This window comes from Rhinolophus sinicus, linkage group LG10 (genome assembly GCF_036562045.2).
Source record: "Rhinolophus sinicus isolate RSC01 linkage group LG10, ASM3656204v1, whole genome shotgun sequence".
Lineage (NCBI taxonomy): Eukaryota > Metazoa > Chordata > Mammalia > Chiroptera > Rhinolophidae > Rhinolophus > Rhinolophus sinicus.
In genome coordinates this window covers 1,859,149-1,876,464 of record NC_133759.1, presented here as the reverse complement: position 1 = coordinate 1,876,464, position 17,316 = coordinate 1,859,149, and the positions used below count along the sequence as shown (strand labels likewise).

The 17,316-nt window shown below is 37.7% G+C and overlaps 1 protein-coding gene across 4 annotated transcripts in view; it reads right to left on the bottom strand.

Moving 5' to 3' along the window:
- CNTN6 (contactin 6) overlaps positions 1-17,316 on the bottom strand; it is a 251,908-nt gene that overhangs the window by 183,419 nt on the left and 51,173 nt on the right. For 3 of the 4 annotated variants that reach the window (XM_019755810.2, XM_019755809.2, XM_019755811.2), the window contains exon 2: positions 14,319-14,453. In XM_019755810.2, coding sequence (XP_019611369.2) covers positions 14,319-14,373 — 55 coding nt within the window. In that variant the 5' untranslated portion in view covers positions 14,374-14,453. Of the gene's footprint in view, positions 1-12,354; positions 12,416-14,318; positions 14,454-17,316 lie in introns of those variants that run through there. The other variant, XM_074312208.1, reaches the window with a different exon arrangement.

Genomic DNA, 17,316 nt, shown 5'->3' with positions numbered 1-17,316 from the left:
AGTGTGTGTATGTGTGTGTGTGTGAGTGTGTGTGAGTGTGTGTATGTGTGTGTGTGAGTGTGTGTGAGTGTGTGTATGTGTGTGAGTGTGTGTGTGTGTGTGTGTGTGTGTGTGTGTGTGTGTGTGTGTGTGTGTGTGTGAGTGTGTGTATGTGTGTGTGTGAGTGTGTGTGTGTGTGTGAGTGTGTGAGTGTGTGTGTGTGTGAGTGTGTGTGTGTGTGTGTGTGTGTGTGTGTGTGTGAGTGTGTGTATGTGTGTGTGAGTGTGTGTGTGTATGTGTGTGTGTGTGTGAGTGTGTGTGTGTGTGTGTGTGAGAGTGTGTGTGTGTGAGTGTGTGAGTGTGTGTGAGTGTGTGTATGTGTATGCCTTAAGAATACTTCACATCAACTTTCTGGCAGATTGTGAGAATATGGCACAGTGTTATTAACTATAGTCCCCATGATGACATCAGAGCCCTGGGAGTTATTCATCTTCTAACTGGGAGTTTGCACCCTCTGACTAGGTGAGGTAATGGATGTCTTAATGAACTCAAGGAAGGCAGTCATTTCACGATGCACACCTATATCGAAGCATCATGCTGTGCACCTTAAGTACATACCATTTTGCCTGTCAATTATGCCTCAATGAAACTGAAAAAGACAAATTAAAAAGATAAACCCCAAAGCTCACTCATCAAAAGTAAAATGAGAAGATTGTATGTGAAAGACTCACACAATGGACTCCTATGCAGTAATGAGAATAAAAATTACACACAACAACCTGGACGAAGCTCACATCTAACGTTGAATTAAAAACGTCAGTTAGGAAAGAGTACGTACTGTTTGATCTTATACATGTATATTATAATCATATGTAATGATTATTGTAATATGATTATAGATGTATATGGCGTAGATAAGTTTTGTATTACATATACTTTGCATACAAAATGTAAAACTAGTCTATTCGATTAGAAGTCAGACCGTTGTTTTCCTTTTGTCTCAGCTGTGACTGGAAGGTGTTCCTGGGGGGCAGCCATGGTCTACATTTTCATTTGAGCGCTGGTTTCATTGGGGGGGTGGGGAGTCAATTTGTGAAAATTCATTGAACGGACACTTGTACTTATCCAGGGACTGAACTGAACACGATTTAGTCTGATTGCTGAGGGTGAGGCTCTGACACAGTATTCTGGAAAGTCCTCACGTGACTCCAATGTGAATTTAAGCTTGAGAACTACATTATTTCCATATGGATTAATGATCTGTCAATTCACACTAGTTTAAAATATATTAATGTGAGTCTTTTTATAAAAAGGTAAGAGAAAGGAAATAAATGACAACATAGCTAAAAAAAAAAAAAAAAAAAATCCATATAGTTAGGAGGTATTTTGAAGAAAATCCAGCTCCTCATCATAATTTAAGAGGCCCTGGGTAATTTAGCCTCTCTCTCTCTTTCCAGCTTCTAGATTTCTTTGATTCCCACTCAGTGATGCCAGAGAGAAGAGTGAAACAAGCACAGAAAATGTCCAGACAAGTTGCAGAATCATAGAACAGAATGAATTGTTTTAAAGCACTGATTTAGGGGGTGGTTAGTTACACAGCTGTCAGCAATTGATACACATATCTACAATTTCAAATGGTATCTGTAGAATTGCAAATGTATCCTAAGGTTTGCATAATATTTTAATGAAGTGAGATACATCAAATCGATTTTTTTTCCAATTTACCCACTTTTGCTTGATTCATGATGTTGCAAATGTGACTGGTGTGTACCCCAAACTCCTGTACTCTCCTGAGTTGAGAACTACTGTAAATGCAGATGGTTTGTTCTTTCTTTGTCACCTCCCCCACAAGGACACATACTTTCTTATCTTTAAGATACACAGTCTCTGAAGAGGACCAGTTCGCTCGTAGAGATTAGACAAGCTGAACTATTGATGGGGAGAAAAGGCAATTATATTAGAAATTCTATGTCTGTCTATTTTGTCTGATATGTTTGTTAATTTATATTTTTTTTATGTTTTCTAATGTATACACACACATATAGACATGTTGGGTTTATATGCTTATTTGTTGGTCATAAAAATTCGGAGACTACCTCTTTAAATCATATTTCACCATGAACAGAACCTGGCCTGTAAACACAACTGACGTCAACTTTAAAAGCCAACTGTTACACAAATTTGATCTGTGCCAAGAAGTGATGTCTTGAATAAATACCGAACAAGGTTTCATCTGAGCATTGTGTTCTCATCATCATCTCTGCCATTTCCTAGTCCTATGGTCCTTGAGAATTCTTGTACCTCTGAGTTTCACTTTCTTCAGCTATAGAAGACAGATACCGTGTTTCCCCGAAAATAAGACCTAGCCAGACAATCAGCTATAACGCGTCTTTTGGAGCAAAAATTAATGTAAGACTTATATTGCATAAGTCTTATATTATATTAGATTAGATAAGACCCGGTCTTATATTATAGTAAAATAAGACTAGGTCTTATATTAATTTTTGCTCCAAAAGACACATTAGAGCTGATTGTCCGGCTAGGTCTTATTTTTGGGGAAACATGGTAACAACCCGACCTTTGCCACAGTCAAGCACAGATGAAGTGCTGAACAGAATCACTCTGTAAACTATACAGCACTAGGTATAGGGCAGAACTAATCAAATACGAAAGGTTAGTCTCTATGCTCCTTTTAGAGTTGAGCATGCCATGGTTATAAACTTATTTTCACCAAAGTAAATACTATATCGTTCTCAGAATGAGTGTATATTTGAGAAAAATGACCCCTTTTTAAGCAAAATGTGTGGGAATGACAATTCCTCTTCATGGAATCGAGTTAAGGAGAAACAAGTATTACCTGCTGCATAGACGATTATTTAGAGAGCAGGTCATATTTGAACTTGGCTGAGAGAGGTTGCATTTGACTTCTACGGGAGAGATTGAATCTCAAGGAGAACAATGCAGGTGGAGACACTCAGATGAAGAGAGGCTTAGGGAGGAAAACTGAAAACGTGCCGAGATCTTCCCAGTGAAACAGTCTGACTTAAATGAAGGAGGGTGAGGAAGACATGCCTCACGACACAGGTTGAATTGACTTAATTGGAGAACTTTCAATATTTGTTGAAGGAAATTGTATTTGAATGCTTGATTAGGCATCTTGAACTTCATAGGAAATGGTGTCTGTGAAGGTCTTGACACAGACTAATGACAGAATCAGCTGTGCTTTGTGAAAGATTTTCTGCATAGGAGTCGGTCTCAATGCGCCACGTCTAGGAAAGGATACAGATGATACTGTGACACAGGAAAGAGCTGAGGAGGCAACTCCAAAGACGGGGAGAAGTAACGGGGGTGGGCTTGACTGATAGCCCAGAACTAGAAAGGAATGAACGAGTACATCCTGAGATAAAATACAGCCTAACGGCTTTACATGTTTAGATTATTTCTAACCCACTATCACTGGGGATCTGCTACCTAAAGTATTAATTAAAATAGCATTGGCTCTATGTGGAGTATGATATTCCCTGAACAAACAGCACTAAAATGGCGCCTGACCATGTCAAGTGCCTCCAAGCAAAACTCATGAGTTACTTTCAAAAATTAGGAGCAGCTTTGTGTGTTCAGTATATATCCTTTTGTTGTTGTTGTTGTTCAAGTACAAATGTGCCTATCTATGACCAAATGATGTATTGTGGTTACAATACTTATGCCTAAAACTGGATTCTGGTACTATCCAATAAAATTCTAACAGTGTTTGGGAACATTGGATTACCCCTTGGAAGTCTTGGGGGATTACTCTAAGAGGTTAATCATTTATTTAAACATATCCATCGAGTGCTTACTCTGTGCCAGGCACAGTGCTATGCATGAGAGAGGCAGCCACATATACGACTAGAAATATATTTGCCTACACAGAACTTATATTCTACTGTAGACAGAAAATGGACATGTAACAAACAAATGTGTAAATAAGGATTTTTCAGATAATGTAAGTGCACTGAAGACAGTAGGAAGGGCTGATGAGAGTGACAGGGACCAGGGGTGGGACCAGGTGACGGCTGCCTCCACAGGGTTCTAAGAGATCATTGTACGGAGGTGACGGATCTGAGGTGTGTGTAATGGAAAGCGCCAGCCCTAGAAGCATTTGGAGAAGAGTGTTCCGAGCAGCTAAAAGCAAGTGCAGAGGCCCTGAGCACGGAACAACTGTGATATTTCTGCGAGTGTAAGAAAGAAGTATGGCTCTAGAGTAGTGAGGAAAAGGGACGAAAGCACAGGTTGAGATGGAAGAGGTTGACAAAAGTCAGGCTGTCTAGTGTCCTGCTGGCCATGGGAAGGAGTCCGATTTTAAATTTCAGGAAAGTTTTAAGTCAGAGAAGAAAAGCTCTCAACCCGCCCTGTGCTATTTTAAATTTGTAGCATAGCTATTTATGGTACCTTAAAGTGAAAACACTACTTCTAAAGAAAACGTGACCCTCCCCTTCAAAGACTTCAAGTTGAAAACACTATTTCCCACATTCCCTTCTCCTAAGGGTCTATCTTCCCTGCAGAATGTCCTGTCTATATACCAACCACGTCCTCCCAATGCTGACACACAGAAAAAAACGTTCTACGTTGTTACCAGTCCTACGAAAGAGTTTCATTTAGGGTTCCAGAATCAATTACTTTGGAGGAACATTTGGTAATCAGATGACCATCTACAGCAGGAGGCATTGCATAAAAACGGCGTTTTCAGCATTTCTAAATTGGGCCATCTCTATTAGAAATGGCAAAGATGTCACTTGACTTAAAAATATAGCCTGGCGTCCCATTCCAAAAGGAGCTGGGAGGCTAACAATAAATCTGAGCAAGGCCCGAGGCCACGCGTGGGCTGTGGTGTGCTCAATATTCATCACTCTCGGTGCCAGGGGGACGTCCAGGGTGTGCTTCTGGGATCCTTGAGAGAAGCAGGGTCACCACACCTGCCATTTCAGGGAGTTGCCATGCGGTGCATTGTCCTCATTGAAGAAATCCTGGTCAGTGCGTGTTTCCATCCCCGTGGCTTTCCCTGCTAGTTCATTTACTCTGGTTTGCAAGTCAACAGAAGGTGATGTTTGAGACACAGGAAAATTCAAGCAATAATAAATACTCTTCAGTGTCCTCTGATTGTGATGATTTAGAAGGAGGTAGATTTTCTCTCAGATTCACTTCCAGGCAAGTCCGTTTGTAATATGGCAAGCTCTGTAAAAATGCTGACACACAAGTTTTTTTTCTCCTTTTTTTTTTTCTCCCCCTTTATTGGTATAAGCACTAAAAACAACTTCATTCAAGTTTGAACCAACTACTTTGGGAGAAGTTCTGAAAAGAATGTAAGCACATTTGTCAGTAGACATTACTTGCAAACGGCGGCAGGAAAGAGCTCTTACAATTTCCAGTCTCTGAAGAGTGATTAATACAGTGGGAGAAACCATCCCATTGAGCCCCAATGACACAACACAATAGTTAGAACGCCTGAAGGAGCCTGGAATTCTGCCAAGCCAAAAAATGGGACTCACCCCAAGGTCCTTCCTTGAATTATTCAATTTCTCTCTTAAAAACAGAGTCTCCTATGGAATAACAGCCCTCCTTCAGGACTGACTAAATAAGTGTCCAGTGCATAGTTTTGTAAGATTCCTACAGAAGTGCTTGGCCGGTAGCAAAACAAATGCAATTGTACAGGGTAATCCCTTTAAACAACCAAGAGGGATGTTGGAGAAAACTGCATTTAAGTGATAAGATTTTTTAAATAACAAAGTTAAAAGGAAAGACATTAGGTAGGAATTCTTAAGATGACATGCATATTGAACTTCACGGAAATAAAATTCCTTATAACTGGTGATGTTTGCCACCTCCTGTTATGTTTGAGTCTGTAATTCCAGCCGTTGACCTTCAGGACACTGTTCTAAGGACAACAGTTCTGCTGGGCCCTGGGTTTAAAATCGTGCTGCCTCTCAGCCGGGATAACTCCTAACATAGCGTGTGATTTAGCTGTTTGTCATTGTTACCTTATTAATCGAGTGTTTAATATTTTAAAAACTCAACCGGGTAAATATTTGAACTTGAATTTTGAAATCTGCCTTTGATTTCACACATTTTACAAAAAAATCCTAGTAAAGTCAAAGATTTAAAGAAAGCAGTGTCTGGTATATGCTGAGCCTTTTTCACTGTAGGAAACTAACAGTTAACCAGATCAGTAAACTCTGGGTTTCTCATACGTGGGGACATTCTATCATCAACAAAATCTGATCCTTCACGGTATTTCAGTTCCTGCTTTACACCCATTACAAATGTGTTATAGACACTGTGTTTAATATTTATTTAAGAGTAAAATACTTCTTTGTGAAAACTTCCCATGTATTGTCTAATAGACAAAAACCTAGATTTAGAGTTGCTAAGTTTTCCTCCACTTGTCAGTGTGGTCCATATATTTATCCCAGTTGCATGCATGCGTTTTCTGTCCTAAGACATGTAGATGGTTCAGTACCTCAGGGCTAAGAATCAGCCTTCTGAGTCTGTATTAAACCTCCTGATACTTTTTTTTCCTCTCAGGAAAAATTATGCCATTTTTTTCACTCCTGTATTTGTTCTTCCCCATTTCCAGCGGTGAGCAGGCAGTGATCCCAAGTCCTATTTCTGACCTCAGCATCGCCAGTAACTTGGATCTAAACAAGTTTTCTAACCTCTGGTAGACGATACTCTTTCCATCGCAAGGGGCAGCATCTCACTAAAATTAGCCGAAAGTAGGGAAAGTATACCTTATTGGCAGTTTACTGAAAGTCCACAGATGGAGTTAGGAAATGCTGCCTTTCTTCCTTGGGGTTGTCCCGCTTTGGTATTCATTTCATTTTCTGGCCAACAATCCCCTTGCAGTGGCCCCTGGTACCTTCTTACCCTGCCTAGAACAGCACAGATGGAATGCCTCTGTGTTGTCTGACTTTAGTCAAATCCCAGGGATTGGCTCAGATATAACAGATCCGGAACCGATCAGTATGGTGAGAGTGGGGGCACATTTCACCTGAATGATCCACAAGGTCGCAGGGGCCACTCAAACCACAACTGATAGGAACGAGTGGACCCCTAGAAGACCAGGTATTCTTGTCAGAGGAGGTAGAAATGGACTGAGGGTTGGCGAAAACAGCACATGTGTCCCCAGGACATGACCACACACATGCTCCCCACTATGTCACCCAAACAGCAGCTTGTACTCTGTCTGTTGCAGTTCCTGACTTGTGTGCTCGTTTCTGTGTTTCGGCTGAAGGATGAAGAGGGCAGGGCCGTGGCCCTCTTACTTACTGCTGAAGTCCAGGGTCAAGCTCAGTGCCTGGCACACTGAGGCACTCATGCTGGCCTGAATGGAACTGCTTTCCTCAACCCATTTGATAAATATGTATATTTGACAAATATGTACAGACCGTGTGCTAGGGGGTAGAGCAGCAGCGGCGAATAAAGCCGTGGAAACCTCTGTCCTTAGGGAGTAACATTCAAACAGGGCATCATCTGGAACTCTTACTGGTTACCCGACCTCAGTCTCTAGGATCCTAGAACAGTAAGATCGTAACACAAGGGCAATGGTGTGGGGATAGACGGAACCAGTTGTTCCTCGGAGGAAATTAGATGACTGAGTTTCTTCTACTTGATGATAATCCAGGTAGGACAAACAACACTGAAACCCATTCATTCCTCTATTCATTCATTCATTCATTCATTCATTCATTCATTCACAACAATTTATTACATCCCTACCAAGTACCAGGAGGTTCACTCCCTGCCCTCCTGGACTTAATGTCTAGCGAGGAAGAAACAGATTGCATGAGTTTCCTATGGCTTCTATAAAACCACAGCTTGGTGCCTTGAAATAACAAACATGTATTTTCTTACAGTTTTGTTGGTCAGAAGTCCAAAATGGGTTGCATGGGGTTGAAATAGAGCTAGCCACAGGGCGGCCGTCCTCCACAGGTGGAGGCGAGTCCATCTGTCCCTGTGCCTTCCTAGCTTCCTGAGTTTGGTCCTGCTGCTCTTGGCTCACAGCCCCTTCCTCTCTCTGGGGTCAGCAGCGTGGAGTTTTCTCATTGTTCTCTGCTCTGGCTTCACACTGCCTCCCCGTCTGCATCAAATCCCCTTCTGGTTCCCCAGCCAGAAATTCCAGCATAACCTGCCCAGTTCAAGATCTTTTGCTTAATCACAATGCAAAACCCATTTGCTATTTAATATAAAATTCACAGGTCCCAGACTGTAGGACCTAGATATTCCTGGGGCCAACTATTTAACCTACCACACACTTTCATGCAACGATTATAAAATATCCTCTTAACAATTATGTTTCTTAATTAAATGGTCCTCAATTTTCTTTTATTTTTTTAAAAATACAAAAATAGAACATTAGAACTTTGAAACATTCATGATTTCAAAAATGTTCCAGAAACATAATGTATGTCTGGATGGATTGTGATTCATAGTAAAGACTCAAAGGCCAGTATCCATAAAAATGGTACAGAAGAACTTGTAAAGTCATTAAAAAAAAATCAGGGGAAGAGGGTGGAGCAAAATTTTAAGTTCTATTTTAGAGTGTGGGGAGGGTTATAATGTTAACATTTTGAAAACATTATAACTGTGAAAATAGGAAGGAAAAAGCACAACTATGAAAAAAACTTGTCCTTTCAGAATGAATAAAAAGTAAGTTTTAGGAAAACAAAAAAGACCTTATACATATGCATAGAAATAGCACTTTCACATTAGACAATATAATTTTCTAAACTAGAGCACAGTATCTGCAAGTAGGAAGACACACCATGAAATCTCTAAAACGACAAATAGATTTAAAGCAATGCTCTTTTGTGTATATCATTATCAGCCTCCTTACCTCTAGGGCAATGTTTAGCTCAAATAATTTTATTTCAATAGCTATGGCTTAAAAAAAAATAAAAAAGATCCAATCTGTTCTTTCACAAGGAAATTGTACACCAAAGATATATGATTATTTTTTCCCTTTAGAATCAAGCAAAACGACATGTTGAATCACATCCTATCTGAATAAATAAAAATTAACAGAAGAACTGGAGAATTCCTCAGGCCTGATTTGTATTCTGAGAATAATAATTTATTTTAATTTAACACAAAACATCTTTTAGAGATACTATGCTGATTCAATAGACATATTTAAAGTGAAAAATGTTAATGTTAAATTTATACAGGAAGCTGAAACTTGAGTATAGGAATAGAATTCTTATTCACAAAGGTATAATTTGGGGACAAATTGATGACTCTGTCTTTTTAAATCTATTGTCCCTCCAAAACAAAATACATTATTATTTCACTTTGAATCTTTGTTATAGAGAGTTAGAAGTGACACAAATCAAAATAATGTCATAACTGAATAAATATGACTGTAGCACTTCTAGGCACTGGATTTTCTGGTAGTAAAAATGCCTTTATTTATATGGTTTTCTGATTTTAATGGTTGATTTCCGCATGTTTTAGCATTCTCATAACTTTTAAGATCAGTATATCTTTCCATTTCTTGAAATCGCTATTAAATATGTGGCTCTTATAATTCCTGTGTTTCTGGGTTGTAAGTTATATTGGTTCCTGTGTTTCTCCCAATATATTCTGCTTGGTTGTGATTACATGAAACTTCAGCAGTTCCCATCATCACAGCTGCTGGGAAGCAGTGTGATGTGATAGAAGGGCTGCTCTGACGATCAGAGGACTTAGGCAGTGTCCATGCTCTGTGACAACTCTCATAGGTGAGCTTGGACATTGATAATGGACTGCTATGCCTGCTGAGGCGGATCCTGCTCTGTAGGGTCAGCACCTGCACACGGCTCCTCCGCTGTAGTCAAGGCCAGCCCTCACAACCAGTGAGCCTGAGGGTCAGTCCCTCCCATTGATGTGCAAACAGCAACCAAGGCTCAACTACAAGAAGATGGTACACAACTCACACAAGGGACACACTGGTGTGTACTGCTCAGGCAACCAGGCGACTGCACCATTAGGCCCCACAGGACACCTACTACATAAGACTACTCTACCAAGACCGAGATGCATAGCACCCCTACCTAGTACATAGAAACAAACACAGGGAGGCAGCCAAAATGGGGAGAAAAAGAAACATGTCCCAAATGAAAGAACACAACAAAGCTCCAGAAAGAGAACTAAACAAAATGGAGACAAATAATCTACCAGATACATAGTTCCAAACACTGGCTATAAGGATGCTCACTGATCTCAGGGAGAACTTCAACAAAGAGATAGGAAACATAAAAATGGAGATAGAAACCATAAAAAGAATGAGACAGAAATAAAGAATACAATGATGGGAATGAACAATACATTAGAGGAATCAATGGTAGATTAGATGATGCAGATAATTGAATCAGCGATTTAGAAGATAAGATAGCAGTAAACATTGTGTATATATACCACAACTTCTTCATCCATTCATCTATCGAAGGACATTTTGGTTGTTTCCATGTCTTGGCCACCGTAAACAAAGCTGCAATGAACATTGCAGCACACGTGTCTTTATCTCTAAATGTTTTCAGTTTTTTTGGGTAGATACCCAGGAGAGGGATTGCTGGGTCATATGGCAATTCTATTCGTAATTTTTTGAGGAACCTCCACACCGCCTTCCATAATGGCTGCACCAGTCTGACATTTGTGACAACATGGATGGATCTTGAGAGTGTAATGCTGAGCGAAATAAGTCAGACAGAAAAAGCAGAGAACCATGTGATTTCACTGATATGTGGTATATAAACCAAAAGCAACAAAAGAACAAGACAAACAAATGAGAAACAGAAACTCATAGACACAGACAATGGTTTGGTGGTTGCCAGAGGGTAAGGGGGGTGGGGGGTGGGGGGTGGGAGATGAGGGTAAGGGGGATCAAATATATGGTGATGGAAGGAGAACTGACTCTGGGTGATGAACACACAATGGGATTTATAGATGATGTAATACAGAATTGTACACCTGAAATCTATGTAATTTTGCTAACAATTGTCACCTCAATAAATTTAATTAAAAAAAAAAAAAGATAGCAGTAAACACCCAATCAGAACAGCAAAAAGAAAAAAGAATCCAAAAAAATGAGGAGAGTTTAAGGGGCCTCTAGAACAACATCAAGCACACCAACATTCACATCATAGGGGCACCAGAAGGAGAAGAGAGAGAGCAAGGGATTGAAAGCCTATTTCAAGAAATAATGACATAAATCTTCCCTAACCTGGCAAAGGAAATAGATATACAAGCCTAGGAAGCTCAGAGAGTCCCAAATAAGATGAACCCAAAGAGGCCCACACCAAGACACATCATAATTAAAATGCCAAAGGTTAAAGACAAAGAAAGAGTCTTAAAAGCAGCAAGAGAAAAGCTGTTAGTTACCTATAAGGGAGCTCCCATAAGACAATCACCTGATTTCACAACAGAAGCTTTGCAGGCCAGAAGGGATTGGCAGGAAATATTCAACATGATGAAAAGCAAGGACATACAACCAAGATTACTCTACACAGCAAAGGTATCACTTAGAATTGAAAGACAGCTAAAGAGCTTCCCAGACAAGCAAAAGCTAAAGGAGTTCATCACCACCAAACCAGTGTTACAAGGAATCATAGAGCATCTTCTTAAAGATGAAAAAAGTAAATAAAATAAATATAAATAATAAAATGGTAATAACTAAATACCATGTTTCTCCCAAAATAAGACCTAGCCATACAATCAGCTCTAATGCATCTTTTGGAGCAAAAATTAATATAAGACCCAGTCTTATTTTACTATAACATAAGGCCATATAATATAACATAAGACCTGGTCTTATATTAATTTTTTGCTCCAAAAAACGCATTAGAGTTGATTGTCCAGCTAGGTCTTATTTTTGGGGAAACACGGTACCTATTAACAATTACTTTCAATGTAAATGGATTAAATGTTCCAATCAAAAGATAGGGGGGCTGAATGGATAAGAAATCAAAACACTCAAATGCTGCCTACAAGAGACTCACTTCAGATGGAAAGAAACACAGATTGAAAGTAAAGGGATGGAAAAGATATTTCATCACAATGGAAACGAACAAACAAAATATCTGGGGTAGCAATACTTATATTAGACAAAAATAGACTTTAAAACAAAGACTATAACAAGAGACAAAGATGGACCCAGTTATCCACTTCTGGGTATTTATCCAAAGAAATCCAAAATGCTACTTCAAGGGGTCATGTGCATCCATATGTTCATTGCAGTATTATTTACAGTGGCCAAGATGTGAAGGCAGCCTGGGTGTTCCTGAATGGATTAATGAATAAAGAAGAGGGGGTACATGTATACAATGGAATATTACTCAGCCGTAAAGAAGAATGATACCTTACCATCTGCGACAACATGGATGGACGCAAAGGGTATAATGCTGAGCATAATAAGTCAGACAGCAGAAGACAAATTTCATAGGATTTCATTTGTATGTGGAATCTAAAGAAAAATAAACAAACAAAACAGAAACAAACTCATAGATGCAGAGAACATTTTGATGGTGCCAGTTTGGAGGACAGTTAGGGGTGGGTGAAAGAGGGGAAGGGATTAAGAAGTACAAATTGGTTGCTACACAGTAGTCATGGGGATGTAGGGTATAGCATAAGGAACACAGTCAATAATATTGTAATAACTATGTATAGTGTCAGATGGGTACTAGATCTATCAGGGTGATAGATGGGAGGGATTGGGGGCAGGGTGAAAAAGGTGAAGGAATTAAGAAGTACAAATTGGCAATTAGAGAATAGTCACGAGGATGTAAATATAGGGAATATAGTCAATAATATGGTAATAATTATGCATAGTGCCAGGTGGGTACTAGATTAGTCAGGGGGATCACTTTGTAAATTACATAAATTACATAACCACTATCTGTACACCTGAAACTAATATAAAATAATATTGAATGTCAACTCTAATTAAAAAATTAGAAAAGGGGGGGAAGATAAAGAAGAATAAGAGTTTCAAAGTTCAAGATATAAAATGAATAAGTCTTGGGGATGTAATATACAGCATAGGCAATAGAGTCAATAGTATTGTGATAGCATGGTACAGTGTCAGATGATTACTGGACTTATCATGGTGATCTTTAGCATAGGGAATATAATCAATAATATGGTAATAACGATGTATAGTGCCAGGTGAGTACTGTTGAATAACTATGATGTACACCTGACAATAATATAATATTGATGCTAACTACATTTTAATAAAAATCATAAACAATAAAATTAAAGTAGAACACTATGGTCTAGCAGACTATGGTTGGTTATTTAGAAATGCAGCCAATATTATTCCCTTTACTATTTCCATGCCCTTTTATAGTTTAATTTGAAGCTCTTCTATCAAGAGATGGTATGTATTTCCATATCCCTTCGATCTGGACTGATTTTGTGACTTGGACTGGTTAAAATATAGCAGATATGACATTGTGTCAGTTACAAGCCTTGACATCAAGAAGTCTTGCACATGTCTGATTTTTCTCAGCACATTTCTGATTTCTCTTAGAACTCTGAGCAGGCATCATGTGAAACAGCCCAGACTCACAGATGATGAGAGACCCTGGGACCAGGGCCAAGGTAGCCCAGTTGTCTCAGCTGAGAATGTCCTAGACTACTAGCCAGGTCTCAGATGGCTCAGTAGCTGACCATAGATTTAAGGCACCCATGCAAAACCAAAAGAATAGCCAGTTGAACCCACTCTAAATTGTCAATTTACAGATTTGTCAACTAAATGCATAGTGGTTTGTTATTTTAACCACTGAAATTTAGGGTGGTTTGTTACACAGCAAAAGCTAACTGATACACAAACAATATATATAGCTTGAATGAAACAATGTATCATTGAAATGGAAAGAAAAAACACACAAAAGTGAATCTAGTTCTTATGTAACATTCTATGTCACTTTTTATTTTATATAAATATAGCTTTTTTCCCATACCAAATTCTAAATTTGAGGGAAAATACGTTTTAATTATTTAAAGAATTCACTATAAAGGAAATAAAAAAAATAACTATCCTTCTTTGCTATTGATGACAAAAATCATTTAATCATGTTCTTTTACTATAAAAAATTCATATTTGACAATTTATAATTAAAATAACATTAGTTCTGTTCTTAAATAGCACTTGATAGATTTTAAAGGATTGAACTCCCTGTACTACCATAAAAATTACTTCAAAATTTTATCACTTAGTCGTTCAAATAACATAAGTGTTATGCATTTGAAAATTGCTTCATATGAAGAAAAAAATAAACATCAATATGTTATCAATCAAAATTCATAATAATAGAACTCTTTACCTGCAGAAGTATTTATGAGTGGCAGCAGAATTACCAGTTTCCATAGCAACCTCATTTCTACTTTCTAAAGTCAAAGTTTCTCCCATACAATCAGCAGCAAAGAAAAGTCTATCTTCCAGTCAGTCTCTCAAGAGTCTGAAAGAAACAAAAAATTGTCATGAAATGACAAATACACAAACATGCATATTTTGCAATATATATGAACTGTTGCATATTAATTTAATTTAATATTAAGATGGTATTGTCCAAAATAAAGCAATCTAAAGGTGTGCATTTTACAGATATATATATTTTGCAGATTCCATAATTTCCATTCACACCTCAGACATACATTTCATTTGCTATCAAATTTGCTGTAGTAGTTAATGGTTTGGAATGCAATTCAACTGAATGTATTGTATGTGATTAAAATGTTCATTACTATAATTTTAAGTTCAGTTGTTTTTAAAATGTTAAAAAGGATTAAAAACATATTAAACCAACCTCTGTAATTCTGTTAATGACTTTTATTTTTATTTTACACCATTAGGAATGAGATAGAATATTGCTCTATCTCATATATATATATAATATATATATATCCAAAAAATGTATACACGTTTTAAGAAAGAAAAACTGTATTAAAATTGTAAATTGTTATAATATGTACTGATAACAAAAGATGAATATAAGTCACGTTTGACTTCTGCAATTACAAGATGTGCTCAGCATGGTTACCATCAGCATCCAGACACTTCTGATTATGGTGAACTACTGCTTGAGCAATGCTGACCATAGTGTCCAGTTATATACATTTTTTTGGTATGACCAGTGTGTGTGAGTGTGTGTGTGTGTGTGTGTGTGTGTGTGTGTAGTGATTTTATACATTTCATGGATTTTTTCAATATTTTTATCAACATAAATAAAAATAACATTAACAGTCTTTTTATCTGTATTTTTGAGGTTATATTTATTAGAAAAAATTATATTTCTTAATATATTACATATGTTATATATGTATGTTAATATATATATTATATATTATACATTATATGATATATTATATATTATAGATATATAACATATTCATTAGGAAACATTATTTTTCCTAATTTTACTAGAACTAAAATTAATATTGTGCTATAAACTTTCTGTAGGAAATCAATTTCTGGAAGTGCTGTATTTCAAGTATGGACATACTTTTCCTATTAGGTTACATCATAATTTTCTCTAATGTATTTTGATATTTACACTTTCCAATAATAAATTAAATCAAGAAAGTGTTTGTTTGGCCTTTACTCCCAAAGAAAAATCTAATAAGAGGCTCATAAAACTCACAATCTCAATAAAATATAGAATAAGCTCAGGATAAACTCACCCAGGTCACATGTGATAAAGTTATTATATATCAAATGATAAGACCCATGGGAACTTTTAACTTAGTGGAAATACATTTTCCACTAATTGCATTTGAAATGCAATTTCAAATGCCTGTTGGAAGTATGTTGATTTTAAGTGTAAAGCTAGTAAATAATGATATTTTGATCATTTCCTGATATATTTTTAAAATTTAAAACCTCCCATTTCTTTCTGGTACTAGATACTTCAACTTAAAGCAAAAGCTACTGACCCTACTCAACATTAAGTTTTTATGAAGTCTAAGTTAAATGCTTTCAAATTTAATCAAGGAATAAAAATCAAAGGGCAAATAAACACTATTCAAGTCAATAGGCTACATTGAGTTGGTAATGACTTTCACAAATTCTCTTATATCTTGCGTCATCTTTCCATTTCATTCAACAACAGATTCTAAGCCTTTAACTCATTGCATTTGAATGAAATCCTATTTTATATACATTCATTCATTTATAATTTTTTCAACAAATATTTATGTCTGTCTGTCTGTCTGCATTTATATCAATCCTTTCTCTGAAAGACAGTAGGTACGTAGGTGTTAGTGGGGAACCTAAATGCCTCCATTCCTACCCTTGACGTCTTACATTTAATAAGAGACACAGACATTTCATAAAACAGTGAAACCAAACACACACGCACACACATATTGATAAATAGTTATAAATGATTATAGTGATAAATACGGTAGTACTTTGAAGAAGAAACAGTGATATCTATGAGATCTACGGTGTGGGGCTCAAGCACCATTCCTGAGCTGAGGCTTGACAGCTGAGTAGCTCTTAGCCAGGTGAAGAGAACATGGGTGAGAGAGTGGACCACAGAGACTAAGACAGGTAAGAACGAGGAATGAGACCAGCCGTCTGAGCAAAAGGGAACAAGAAAGTCAAGGTCCCCAGGCAGGACTGCGTTTGCATTTTCAAAGGCCTGGAAAAGAGCCAGCTTGCTAGTCAGAGCAGCGGCAGAGGCCATGCTGGAGATGTGGACAGCGACTCAGGCGTGTGAGGCCGGCACGCCTCGCGTGTTGTACTACAAATTACAGCTGCGGGTTTTCAGCAGGACAAATCAGTTTAATTTACATCTTACAAACATCATGGCTGATGTGGAGAATGGAGGAAATGGAGTAAAACATGGAATTATACAAATAAACTAAAAGGCTACTTTTATAGTCCAGGAAAAGGACAATAATCGTTTTGACTAGAGCCGTGGCATAAGATCAAGAAAACTGGATCTCTAAACAGTTTCCTGGCCTAAATGTCTTGTCCTTTCTACTCATGTGACTATTACAACCAAAATCATTTTTCTAAAACAAAGATTTCGTCTAATTATGCCCATATTCTAAAACCTTTGCTCACTCTCCATTGCAAAAACATCTAAAGTCTTTGGAGTGACATTCAAGGTCATACGCAATGAATTTCTAACTGTCCATTCCCATTCAGGTTACTCAGTAGGTAATTCTGGTCTAGTCTCACAGAGCTAGTTTCTATGCACTTTGCATATGTGTCATCCATGGTCTCCAGATGAAGCTCCTTGACTTGCCTAGAATCCCCCTGACATTCCATGTTTCCCTTAAAAGCCATATATGAGGTGTGATCAAAACCTACAG